Raw genomic sequence first — 14,702 nt, forward strand, 5'->3', positions numbered from 1 at the left:
TCTATTCATTGTAAGATGCAGTAGGGTTACAATCAGCTTTGCATTAAGCCTGCAGTGGATGAGCACTTTCAGATAAAAGTGATAATAACCTTTACATGAAGGAGGATAAAGCAGCTCAGCCAAATATAAAATATATATTATTGAAAGAGGCTCTGAACTGACACGGACATTATTAAACAATGACAAGATCTCAGAGAATTTTTCACAAATCTTCTGGTACCTTGGGCTCTCCAAGCTGCTTGATGGGAGCAGCTGCACAGAAGAAATGGTATCAAAACAAAGAAACTGAAACAGAGCAAAAGCAATTTTTTGCTTTGCTTACAAATTAAAAAAAAACAATGTGCCAAGTCGGAATGAAATAATGTCAAGGCAAAGGAAATAATGTGTTAAAGTTTCCCAAACACGTTTATCTTCAACTACCATATATACTACCTTTATTTGTTGAAAGTAAAGTTGGAGACCATTTGGTACAGAAAACCTACAGATTGTCACTTGGCCAACCTTTTCTGTAATTTTTTTCAAGTGGTGGCATGACTACATTACCAGTCAGACAACATGTACCAGACTACACAAAACAAATAAAAAAAAAACTTCAAACCCAGAAAACCTGCTGATAAGTATCTTAAATAATTCCAGAAGACTATAGATAAAATTTGGAGTGAAACACTGTGTTTTCCCAGCATGGTTCTGTTTTACAAGATGCAGAAGTTCTTGCAGCCCCTATTGTTTCACCTCAACTGCTTACTACCATCAATTCTGAATGTCTTATGTCATAAATTTTAAGTGGAGAATGCTATGCACATTTTCACCACTACTTGTAAATTCTTGAACATTCAGGCTAGCAAATTATAGGCCAGAATCAACCCCAGACAGGTTCAATTAAAAATAAATAAATAAATAAATATACTGCCTCAATAGGGAAGTCAGGGAAAAAAGAAAAAAAAAAGGTATTTTACCTTTTAAAGTTATAGCAGATTCAGCTGCTAGTAACTCATATATGAGATTTTATGTACATGAAGGTGTGTGGACATGTGAAATGCTCCACCATTCAACCATGTCAATCCCACCTTTGGAGTCCCACAGCAGGGACAGAGAGGGGGAGACAGCTGCAGAAGTAAGCGTGAAAGCATGAAGCCATCATTTTCTTGAAAATGTGAAGACTGGTTTGGCTTTCTCTCTCTCTCTCTCTGCTTTTCCATCTTTCCCTAGAACCTTTGCAGAAGCAGAACACTCCAGTACTCCCTTTTCACAGCGTAAAATCCCAGTCCACAGACTTGCAAGGCAAGTTCCACAAAGTTTAGGAAGGGCAAAACCTCACCCCAGAAATAACGTAGCAGCAGCAGTCTTCTTGCATGACAGTCCCATAAGAAGGTCACACATGGTCACTGGACCACCTGTCTACAGGCAGTGACCAAACTTTCTTGTCCATTGAAGACTGCATCACAGCCTTGCAAGCCTTTCCAGTGAAGGGATCACTCCACTTTTGTCACAATTTAGTGTTCTCCACTGGTGGTGCCATCATTTCCTCACCTTACTGCATTAAGCTACAGATGGAAACATGGCTAGATGCCGCGTGCTGCTCTACCCCTAGCCATCACCAGTTTCAGATCACTCCTTAAAGTAAATGAAGCTTCAGTTAGCTGTTCTTCCTCAGGGCACATCCACATTTTCCAGCTTCTTACAAGGACAGCAGTCACCCTGTAGGGGAATGCGATGATCAAGTCCTGCTGTGTATGAAGCATTTTGACATGTGAGAGATCTCAAAGATTGGCTTAAATAGTACTATGACTAAGTATTCTCTCTCTTTAAAAGGAATCCTTCCAGTATGTTAAGCCATTGGCCTCCCCCAGCACCTGCTGCAAGCTACCTGAATCCTTTTCCAAGGACTAAACAGAATCCACTCCCAAAAAGAACAAATACAAATGTTAAACACTGCTTGAATGGCTTAGAAGGCATCAATCCACACAGAGGAACTGCACCTGCACTTTTGTAAGTGTCTGAGGCCATATTATGATTATGTATTACTATATTACAAACTTTAAAAGAAGAACTACCCTCTTAACGCCTGAAATTTAATTGCAGTAGGTCGCTTAGGAACTTCTCTGCTCTCATAAACAGAAAAATGGAAACACAGATCCTTTCCAAAACTTCTTTAGATGATATCCAATGTTAATGTCACTTGTTACACCTTTTTACCATGCTTTTGACATTGAAAAGTTTAATATTAATGCCACTGAAGTACTGCTATCACATATACCTAGAGCACCTTTCAACAATGTCCATGTGCTCCCTTAACCCTCCGACAAAGGTGTTGTTATAAAGTAGTGGATGATAGGCTTAAAAAAAAAAAAAAGCCACCACCAAAATCCATGCACAGGAAAGACTGTTTGTTTGGTGTTGCTAAAGAATGAATCTAAAAGACATTTGCCCCAGGCCAACATTTCCTCCAGCTATGTAGGTTCAAGTACTGTGACGAGTTTGGGTCTCCCAGTGAACTTTGAAAATTCTTCTGTTATTGGATTAAATCATAAAATGAGTGAAACTTTTAGCGGTGTTATTCTCCTTTTGACATGCTGTGATATGTTCTGCTCTCACAGGCAGACGCTGTGCAGGTAATCGCTGCCCTGTGATCCTAGATCTTATAATGTTTGTCATAACTCAGAGACCCTTTGCAGGATCTATAGTCCTTTCTTGCTCTTCCATGTCCCTCTTCCCCTTTGTTCTCTGAATGTATTACCACGTTCAAGAGAACAACTCATTGCCTTTCAACGTTTAGGTATAAAATTATGATGTCTGTCAACAGCTGAATACAATGCTTTGGTCTTTGGACACACAAACAACACTTACAGCTATTCATCCTGAATGTTGCCTGTCATTAAAATGTAAAGCTCCTTTGGAAAAAAAAGGTATGGCATAAGACACTGCGACAACTAACGCTATTTGATTAACCCCTTGAGTAGCACAGGATATTACTAATCTCATTAGATTAAAGAAAGGGAGAAGTATGTTGTTCGTAGATACAGCTTCATTGCAGGAGAACTCCCTCTGACAAGTGGACAATTAATTCCAGAGGGATTGATCAGGCATAGAAGTTGATCGCTCATTTCCTTCCTGAATGAAAAGAAAATCATATTCATGAAAGAACTGGATAGGATGGTGCTATGTGCTTTTTGCTCTAGCTTCTAAATTAAAAACAAACAAACAAACAACAACAGAAGGCAGGAATAATCTGTAATATTATCTTTTATTTCCTTGAATTTTCCTCCTCCCTTTACACTTTCTCCATTCAAACCATGGACAAGCACTAAGTCAGCCCCAAGTTAAATTGATTTCACACAAATTGTAGACCACTCATGAGAGCTGGGTACTTGCTATTCAAAGTGGATATTAATACAAGTACTCTGGTATGACAGTAATGGGTATCTGATCTTTTAAAATGCTTCATGACTCACGAGCTGGCCACACTGCTGTCATGTATGCTACATATATGTATGTTCAGGGCTCATTTTAAAAAGTAGTAACTTTAACAGTTTGGGAAACACTAGTGTTAATCAAGCCACAGTAGCAATATTTGCTTTAATACGCATTATTGGCAATTACAGCAAGAAGCACCAAACCAGCGAGCTTTTATACATCTTCTCTCTCCCTACTCCTGGAAGTAAAGGGTGAAACGGTACAACCACCAACTTCCTTGCACAGAATCTTTCACAAGCCCAGCAAGATGAATGAGCTAATAATTATCTAAAGCAGATCACTCAGGTCTTTCCAAGTACACTTAGGAGATGTGCACTGAATATACACATGCTGATGAAGTTTCAGAATTCCTTCTAACTATTCCTAACTATTCCTTCTCTCTGCTCCTGTGTCTGCTCCTTTGGGAAGAACCAACCTCCATCACTGTCCATGAGGTTCCCATCCCCTCTCCAGCTGCTGACATCCAGAAGTGATATTTTGGTATTTTAATGGATGATTCAATAGCTATATGTTTACATCAGCTCTATGTTTAGATTTGGTCAAAAAAGCCAAAGGAAACATTCATAATTAGTAATGAGAATGAACAACACATCAGCAAACACCACCAAGTTACGGTAGAAGTCTAAGTTTTGCCCATGCTTTTAATACAGAGCACAGTTCTGGCCCCCACAGCTCAGAAAAGATACAAGAGAAATGGAAAACATTCAAAGAGTAACATCATTGTAAAGACAAACTTCTCTACAAGAAGCAACCCTACAGCACTGAAGAGAGGCAATTGCGGGAGGATACGAGCAGCATGGACAGCGTGTAGGGATCAACGGTTTATGGTCTCTCCTAATACAGGGTGTAGGAGGAATTCAAATGAAGCTAAAGCACACTGTCATAGCAATTATTAGGCAACGATAAGGCTGTAATAAAAAACTTGCCAAAATTTATCACTCTCCTAGTGCAACTGTAGGGAAAGACATAAAAACAATAATGGAGCCATGATAGACAGATACTAATGCCTCTAGAGAAAAATAAAAGCCTGAAACACAGCGAGGCATTCTACACTGCATGCCACAGGCTTTTGTATTTGTCTTTTACCTGGGATATTTGAGAGCTTGTTTGTACTTATCTCAAATGCCAACAGAGTGTCAAGAGAGGCAATAATTCAGTTTCTGTGTATCAAATCCACTGACTGTTTTTGGAGTTTCAGGGTTGAACTTTTTTCTCAGATGTGGGAGGCTGGACAAGCAAACATGAAAAAGATGGGCAGCCTGTGTTTCTGTAAATGAAAGTGGGACATGCACGAATGGCTGGTCCCCAAGCTAAATGGCAACAGCTGTTCCAGTCCCACTACTTAGGTCTATATTACACGGCATGATTTTATACCAGATTTGTCTAGGTCAGCCATTATTGGATGGGCTGAAACAAAGCCAGGCAATGGTCTAACAAATGCTCAATACATGCCATCAGGAATCCAGTTCTGGGGCTCACACTTGGGCTTTTCTTTACCCATGGCAGGGGGGTTGGAGTTAGATGATCTTTAAGGTCCCTTCCAACCCACACCATTCTCTGATCCTACCTGACAGTATAGCTTAGAAAGCCTGTGGCTTTGCAAAGACTCCAAGTCGCTGCCTCTGTTTGCAAATCATCCTGTGTTCCTCTTCGAGAGACAACCTAGCAAAAATAATTCCCAGTTCATGGCTAAAAGGCAATGGCAGTGTGTGCAGTAATTGCACAGGGCTAAAGAATGGACTGTCAAAGTCTTCACATACACTGTTCACTAAAGCTTTCCAAAATCACTTTCAGTGTTTAAGAAAATGAGTCTGCTGAAGTAATGATACTTCAGACCAGAAACATATATATCATTATCGCAGATTATATCTGAGATCTCTAAACAGTACAAAAAATTATAAAGATATATTTTTTTTAAAATTACACGTGTTTGAAAAGTCTCCACTGGGTTGAAGGAAATGAATACTTGGGCACAGGCTTTGTTCTCCTGTCAGACATTTCCCAGAATGTCAGACATTTCCCAGGAACAAAGGCTTCATAACCTACAGCATTTTCATTTTTTCTATTATAAACCAAAATAATAATCAAAAGAAACATTGTGTCAGAGAAGCACTTAAATTTGTCAAATCCTAGGATGTAGAATATTCTCCTCCTGCTGCAATTGTTGATGCAATAAATAAATTAAATGAAAAAATAATAAGCAGTGCCAACCCTGAATGCGACATAATACTGTAAGAAGAGAAAACTCCACTGATAAAGCTTCATCTATTTCATTCATGAAAACACTTGATGCCTGAGACTGATGATTTCAGCTTTAGAGGATCATGTTCTTGCTTAGTAACTCCATTACTCTTGTAATTACACCTTGCTGTGACTGATAAAGACCTTTTTAGAGCAGGGTTTGAGATGCCCAACAGAGTCACAGAACAGTTAGGCTGGAAGGGACCTCTGGAAATCAGGTAATCACCTCCTCTTTTCAAAGTAAGGCTAATATCACAGTAATATCAAGCTGCTCAGGGCCTTGTCCAGTTGAGTTCCATTTCCTGAATTTCAGTTCAGCAGAGACCAAACTTTGAAAAAAAACAGAAAATACAAAGAGAAGGCATCACCACTGACATCATAAGGCTTCTTTGCTGAAGCTGCCAAGAGCCACCAAGAGTTTTCCACATCCCAGGCCTGGGCTCCCTTTAAGGGGTGGAAGGCTTCATTAGGGCATGCTGGCAGAGCAGTGAAGCCAGTGTGAGATGATGATGGTGGAGTGGCAGGGTGCGTATGGTACAATGAAGAGGGACAAGTGTTAGCATGAGATGGTGACAAAGAATTTATTTTGGCAGAGAATCCTCTTGCTAGAGGGAACTGTCTGCAGGTAGATGGTACATAAGGATGGGCTGAGTGTTTGATGATGGGATCAATGAAAATAGAGTAGTAAACTGAATTCTCTCCAAAGGTACTATAAAACAGCGCCAAGGAGCTGTAAAATTTAGATGCAGGGTGCTGTCATAGAGAAGGCTCTGAATTTGAAGGGTGGTGATGGTTTTTGAGAACTTGATCTAACACTTTGGCACTACTTGTGTAGCGTGCTGTCAAATAGAAGACTTGCAGCAAGGTTAAAGTCCATCTCCTGACTTCTTGGATTCATTTCATCTGGCGGTCCCCTTAGAGTCTGGTTCACGTGAGGGAATAAAAGGAGTTGTTCTAAGGAAAAAGCTGCTTATTCACTTTTCTCCTTCTACCCTCCCCACTCCCCCCCACCCAGGGAGAAAGCACAGGTCATAGATGATGTCTCCTACAGGCACAGAGCTCACTGAAACCCATCTTACTTTTACAAGGGAGAGGGATAAAATAATCCTCGCTGTCCCAATATATGCCTGTCTTCTTATCTCCACACCATTGTTACTTTCCAGGATATCAGTCTGAACCATGATTCTCCCTTTCTGTTTCTACCTGAATTCTTACAGTTCTTTTCAACAACTTAATGTCTTCTTTTCCACTTTCTCTTCACAGAAATAATTAGGTTCCTCATTTGTTTATTTTTATTTTAATATGATATTTTTTATTTTTATTTTATATGATATTCAAATTATGTTTTATATAAAAATATTATATATATATGTATTTAAAATTACATATTAACCAATGCCTTTAAATCTGAATCCTCATGTACTCCTATGGTAACCACATGCCTCTAGATACTTCCCTCATTTTCAGCAAAAGTAGATTCCAGATCCTCAATATTTCAACGTAACGGTCCAGAGTCACTAACATCTTTGGAAAAATGTATGGGAATCTTACACTTCATAATGCGTTTAATTCAGTCTCCCAAAATGAGTGGTAGGTTCGTGTCAAAAGTGGAGAGAATTATGAGAAACTGGGATCAGCTGAGGAATTACTAAAAGCAAAAACAACAAAAACAACAAAAAAACGGTGATGGAATCTGCATACTTCAAGAAATACTATGGGGTCTGTCCCCCACCTCCTTTCTTGAATAGTATATCTGAGAAATTTCTTGCTCAAATGATGCTGTGTTTTCACTACTTCATCACCTTCTATAGCATCCTACGGTTTCACAGGAATCCAAATCAGTACAAAGGTTTTCAAGACCTTCCTGCAGGAAAATGAAAATGAACCCAGGGTTTTGGTCCCTCTATCATCTGAGGACCTGGCCAGGCACTCCACAGTGCCCATCTGTGTACAGCAGATGGGCTTCCTTGCAAAGGAAACAAAAGCACAAGGGAGGGGGCTGCCACACATCCTAGGTGTGCCCTGATATGCCCTAGACTGGCTGCGACCAGGGTACATACCTCTCCTAAGGCTCTCAGATGTATTGCCAGGTTTCCTGATCTAGAAATAGTCTCAGAAAACTTGCATTTTAAGCTTATAGATCTTCTTAAAATTAACTGCAGCAGAGTTAGTGCTCTGCTTTGCTCTAATACACATTGAGCCTTTATCAGAGAGGCAAAATACAGGAGCATTCTTAATTACTTATTTTTAAATGTGTGACAGATATGCAACAATTTGAATGTCTAGACTATAATTTACATAAATACATTTTAAACCAAAACATTTTAAAATTATTTATTTCCTGCTTCTATGCTTAAGTGCTTTGCTGGATTGGGGCCAGACTGCAGGATCGAGCCGAAGGTGCATAAATCAATCCTTCAAAGAAATATAATGTTCATAAAGACTGTATTTGGTTGAGCAAATTTAGAAGAATGAAACCAACTATGAAGAGAAATTAGATTGGCTGAAAATTAATAAAGCACAGCTGGAATTATTCGATTCATCCATATTTGTTGCTTAAATGGCTCTAGGGCTAAGTCTTGCTGAAAGAAGATACTTCAAGACTCAGGGGTCAATTGCTTTTGGAGACAAATTGACCTACAGGAATACACTTGTCTAATTTGGTTCTTGCAGTGGGGCAAGTCTAGAGAAATATATAACCAAAAAACCAATTTAGATTCCAGTGAGCAGATATCAGAGGTCAAGCTTAAGGTTCCCATAATTTTACATACATATACTAAAAGATTAATAACTTTTCAAGCTGGTGAGTTTCTTCACTAAAAGCAAAGGCTTACAGATAACATCTTAGAAACAAACAACATATGTGCTTATTTCACATTCTCTTGGATAAATACCACACAGCCAGTTCACTGCTTATTGTTGTGGCAAGTCCTGCAGAAATTCATATAATTTGGCCATACTCAGGGTGTGCAAGTAATATTATTGCTGGCTCAGCTCCTAGAAGAAAGCATGTTCAGATCTCACAGTCATTATCTCAAAACAAATTCTATGTGCCAGTTCAAGTATTAGACTTCTAGTTAACTGGTCTCAACTATTATTATACTCAGGGATACAACCTGCCATAGTTATTATGTAGCTTGAAATGGGGCCTTCTGAATATGGGTATCCATTCTAAATATGGTTTTCTCCTGAAGAGATTTTGTATGTTCAAACATCGGTATCATTCAAAATCAGGAATGTACTTTATAAAACAGCGGCAAAGTGGACCAGTATTAAAATACAAAAATATACTGTAGAATACAAAGTTATTTTAGATATAAACAAGCCCTGAGACTGGCAGTGGCCTTCCAAGAAATCTACAAAATGTAAACCTGGAAGTTTTCTTAAATCACGGAACTAATAATATTTCATAAAAGCATATCAAAAAAGCATATTGCATGGGAGATATACTGTCCTGTGACTTTCGATCTGCAAAGGCCCATGAGTGGAAAAAACTACATGATCCAAACAGGAGGAAGAGAATAATTTTATTGCCAGACTCCATCTTTTTCTGAACAGTAATCCATTCTTTATTTCTTGAGTGATAAAGAAACTGTATCTTCTCACAACCAATAAGTAAAGAGATTCTGAGAACTGGGGTAAATTTCTAACATAAGCAACTTAAATGAAAGATGTCAAACTCTAAGTGAGTAACTGTAAGACAAGCTCATTCCACTGAAGGTCTAAACACACATGAAGTTCAAAGACCATGTTATTCACACAGTATAACATAATTTTTATGCTATGGAAAGCTTAGATCCCACATAGCAGTACTATTTCTGCATTTAAAGGCTTCTGGTTGGCTCAGCTTTACAAATAAAGCATTGGTGAATTTACCTGTATAGTCCTCTGCGTGCCATCAATGGTGACAGACAACAGGGGTGAAGCCAGGTTCCACTCGCTGGTCACGTTTAGTTTCATCCCATCAACTTCCACCTGTTGTGACACCAAACAAGGCTGTTACTATGAAGACAGACAGAAAACTGATCTCAAGTTCATTACTGCATACAAAGCAGCGACCATTTTAAAACAGATGGCTCCCAAACAACCTGTCATGTTTACTGCTTCTGCCATAAAAGACAGGGTCCAACAACAGAGTCTTCCAGCTATCTCTGGGGAGAGGTGAAGGACCTGTGAACAGCTGCCTCTGACTAGCAAGGTTTCAAGTGATTTCCAGCAAGTAACAAACAGCCATCCAACTTTTAAACCTATCTGGACATGCTACATTTACTGCAATTAGACAAGTAATGCATATAAATTCCAGTGACACCTTGCAACCCACACAACAGGGCTTGCATATAATATTCTCTCCAAGGACCAAGGAAGAACTTTTCCTAGGCTTCTAATGAAGGGTTTTGCATTGTTATCTTAATTAATATGAGGCAGTAATTAATTCTTTGGTATTTTACCTCAAAGTTCAGAAAAACTTTGCAAATTCTGTCATGTTTTCTCTCGATGTGCATCTGATCAGAGGAACACAATTCCTGGCTTCAATGCCAAGATGGTTATCCAGATAGAAATTTCAAAAAAAATGCACCAAAATCAACCCAGTCTTTACACAAGACTATTTTGTGGGAAAATTCATGAGTTCTGAAGGAAGTATGGGCACACTTGTGTATCAGAGAGAAGGTGTAATGACACTCTGTCATTCTTCCACTGTATAATATACACATCACTCATTCAATATTACAAAAGTCTCAGAGGAAAAGCTGGATTGTGAAAAAATGCCACACACAGAATAACATAATTACCATTTAATATCTGTGGCGTGTTTTGAATACTCATCATGCTAACAAAGGTTGATAAATAAGATTTCATTTGGAAGTTACACTATAAACACAAGAAAAAAATACGGTAGGCTCATTTCCCTCCTCTACCAGAATCTCCAAAATATTTTCAATCAGTAAATTGCAGACAATATTGATAATGACACAAATATTGCATACGTTCTCAGCACAAGGAAATCGCTGCATCTGGAATAAAAGCTGAGCCCATATTTTGTGAAGTAAAACTCAGAAAACCTGCTCCTTTAGATCTCATACTAATCATTATTTCATCTTATAATGAGAACAGGCAACTGTAATCTCAGTGTGACTTAAAAGAAATCCATAGCAGACAAGTGCAGAGGAGCAATGTGTAATTTGATAATTTTTTTCAGTTAAGGAAAAAACCTCTGGCTTAAAAACCCTCTAATTTTATAGACTTTAGTTTAGAACACAAAATCTGTCTTTTAGTGATGCAATCTACTCAATTTCCAGAGGCTTTAGTTAAAAATAAAGTTACATGCATAGAACATGAAGAAAAACAAGTCATTTATAATGGTTCAGCAACAGGCCTGATTAGCTGGCATGCTTCAGGTACTTTACGCTGCTCCAGTGATGCAAAACAGCCATAAACCTGGCTTGAGTTAAACCAGAGCTGCAGCTGGTTTGCATTGCCAGAGCATGGAAAAGCAGCTGGAATATACCAGTGCATCCAGCCCACTGGGTCCAGCAAACCCGAATCAGCAAATACTGCCTTTATTGAGAACAACAGAAACAACCAAAAAAGGCTGGAGAAAAGCAAATCTGGTGCTCTGCCTCAATTCTCTTTGACTAGCAATTGTAATTATTTAAAAAAGCTCCTTTTTACAGTGATAGCAACTGATACAGACTGGTATATAACCTGTGCCTGAAAACATCATTTGCCATATTTCTCCAGGGGAGGAAGAGGGATGCTAGAAAAGCACACTAGACTCTTGGCCACCAAAAAACTTCAGTTGCTCACCAGTCTTTTTGCACTGCAGCATTTACACATGGCCTCATAGAAAAGCTACAGCTGATGCCTTCAATCCTACTGAAGGGCGTTCCAGTGGCGAGCTATAACTCAGCATCTGCACCAAACTCAAATTAATCATTAGCTCTTTTGCTACTGTACAGAATAATAGAAGAAAAGTAAACCAGGTGTGTCACAGCAGTAAACGACTTCCTTAAAATCCCTCACAAGGGTCTGTACAAGTCCAGCCATCATTGATTACAGATTAAATTAGTATCAAAAAAATTGCTGGTGGAAACCACCCTGAAAGAAAAGATATTACCAGTTAAAGCCCACAGCAGGCCTAAACAAACTGTGGCATTCTAGGAAAACTACGATTGCTTATGTGGAATAGAAAAACCCACAGAGAGCATATTGCCTCTGCTGTATTTTTTCCATTCAAGAAAGAATAAAAGGACAGGGGGAAAAAAAAAATGTTATTTGAATTAATGCACATCCCAGTAAACTGCAGCAGGATTCTCACAGAACTGAGCTACATGCTCTTAAACAGATGCTTTCACCTTTTGGGGCTCACCATGGTACAGGTGAAGATGATGTGAAGTCAAGAGGATCACAGGAAAGTTGGCTCCAATGGGTAGGGTGACAGAGCCAGGAGTTCACACCATCAGAGAAAATGAAAAAAGACTGAGGATAAGAGATTGGCCACTTAGTGTGTGTTATTTTCAAAACAGACAGGGAGGGGAAAGAATAATAATAATAAAAAAAGAGGGTTGAAATCAAACAAATACTTTACTTAATAGAGCAAATACACCTTCCTTCTGCATCTTGGCAGCCAACAGCTGAGCAAAGATCGTTCATGAAGGCGGGGAAGAGGTAAGACACTAAAAGAACTTGTCAGACATTTGCATTTGCCTTCCTTTCTCCTCTAGCAACAGATATGACAATGGAAGCTAACAAATAGCACAATACTACTAGCGGCTTTTTGTTTTAGTCCTTGAGCAGTTGTTGGGGGACAGGATGACTCAACTAATGAAGAGTTACATTGACTGTTTCCTTTTTATTTTCTTTCTGTGCTCACAACACAGCCAGCAAGGAATCATCACTCAATGGATATTAAGACTTGTACTCTACAGAGGAAATATCCTCCACAGAGATCAAACCACTTATGCAGTGGGCTGCGCACTGCTTTACATCACAACTATATGACTGGGATTTACCCTCAATTACTCAGTTCCAGGTGTGTGTCTATCTGCATATGCATGTCATCTCTGTGTGTGGGAATTATTCTATGGTAATTGTAGTTGTCTGAGCCATTGCTAATACTGTGTCAATGTGGCATGGCGGTGGTCATAGACTTCATTTTTTTAATACGGTTTTTTGTCCCTCTGTAAGGGCATAAAAGATAGAAGTAGCCACAGTCCTCCCCTACAATTATTTCCAATTCAAAAGCTATTGTAAATGAGGCCTCAGAAAGAAGAATGACAAGTCCAAGACACGATGCTAGAAAAAGGTCAACAGCTTACTCTACTGTCACAACTCGCAGACTCTCACTGGCATGCACCTGAACTACACAAGCAGCAGCCCCTTCACCTCTTGTGGACTGAGTTCCTGATGTTCAGCATGATAGGTACCAGCTAACCAATAGTGCAAAGAGCTGCAAAGCATAATCTGCATTTAGTTTCCTTTAGAGAACATCATTTGGCATTCTATATGCATGTCAGGCAATTAAAGGAGGCAGCACAAGCCTGAGTGTTATAGCCCTGTTAATTTACTAATGCCCAGTCTCGGATACATCTGGCACATGTCACTTCTTTTCTCCTGGAAATGAAGGTGGTTTTCCAGGAGACTGGAGGGCAGCTCAAGCAGTTGTTTCCTGCCTGATGCTTCAAAGCATTATGCCTGCACATCTTCATGCCAGCCTTGAGTCTGACTAACTTAAATCTGCCGACCTGATGGCATGGTCCTAACTTTGGCTCCCAGCAACACGTTTAACTCAACTTCACTTCACAGAATCACAGAGATGTAGGTGTTGAAAGGGACCTCAAGAGATCATTGGGTCCAACCCCCCTGCCAAAGCAGGTTCCCTAGAGCAGGTTGCCCAGGTAGGCGTCCAGGCAGGCCTTGAATGCTTGATGCTTCTTGGCCTAGGGAATCCTGTCTGGTTACGCCTGCTGAGTGTATTGGGTTTACATGGCAAGGTTTTTGTAGTGGAGGGACAGAGCCCAGCAGCTGCCCCATGTCAGATCAGAGACACCTCCAGGCAGCTCCAGAAGGGACCCACCGCTGTCCAGAGCTGAGACAGTGAGCAACACTGGTTGGGGCTCTGAGAGAGCAGATTTAAGGAAGGGGAAGAACTGCTGCACAACAGCAACTGGGAGAGCAGAGTGAGAAGCAGCCCTGCAGCCCCCAGGTGAGTGCAGCAGGAGGGCAGAAGGTGCTCCAGGCAGGCAGCAGCAGTTCCCCTGTGGAGAGGCCCCTGGTGGAGCAGGCTGTCCCCCTGCAGCCCATGGGTCCCACATGGAGCAGATCTCCACGCTGCAGCCCATGGAGGAGACCCCGGTGGAGCAGGTGGATGTGGCCTGGAGGAGGCTGCGGCCCATGGAAAACTCATTCGTCCTTCTATATGTGCTTTTTCTCCTATTCTTTGGACTGTATTTACTAATGACCTGGTCTGATTGCCCATAAAGCATTTTAATTTTTTCCAGGTTCTTCCAGCATTGTCCTGGGATACGCTAACAGAAGCAGAGGCCTGTTAATAGAAGGAAGTGATTGTCTCGCTCTGCTCAAAATTCTTCAGATCACATCTAAATACCACATCCATAAAAAAGACATTGACTGCTAAATTACACAAGGCTCCCATTAGTCCATTCCTCTGGCCTGTCTAGGTCCCACTGGGTGGCAGCACTGACTCTCTTGAGCACTTCCCCCAGTTTTGTGTCATCTCTAACCTCTGTGACCACGCACTCACGTTGCCTTCTCCAGGTTCTTGATAAAACTGTTGTACAGGACTGATCCCAAGACAGATGCTGGCAGTGCTCTACTTTTTACTGATTTCTGAGAGTAGAGTATAATCCATTAACTACCACCTACGGTGCCTGACCACTCAACTGGCTTTTCACCCACCTGGTTGTGTGAGATGGTGTCAAAAGACTTGCAATAGTCAAGGTAAATGACATTTGCTGCTCTCCCCTGGT

At 40.2% G+C, this 14,702-nt stretch overlaps 1 protein-coding gene across 1 annotated transcript in view; it reads right to left on the reverse strand.

Annotated features, from left to right (window-relative positions):
• The window catches only part of PCCA (propionyl-CoA carboxylase subunit alpha), a 279,424-nt gene that overhangs the window by 61,603 nt on the left and 203,119 nt on the right, over window positions 1–14,702 (reverse strand). Inside the window, exon 20 of the mRNA XM_027443682.3 lies at window positions 9,592–9,690. Within this exon, the coding sequence (XP_027299483.1) occupies window positions 9,592–9,690 (99 nt within the window). The remainder of the gene's footprint in view (window positions 1–9,591; window positions 9,691–14,702) is intronic.

This window comes from Anas platyrhynchos, chromosome 1 (genome assembly GCF_047663525.1).
Source record: "Anas platyrhynchos isolate ZD024472 breed Pekin duck chromosome 1, IASCAAS_PekinDuck_T2T, whole genome shotgun sequence".
NCBI classification, from domain to species: domain Eukaryota; kingdom Metazoa; phylum Chordata; class Aves; order Anseriformes; family Anatidae; genus Anas; species Anas platyrhynchos.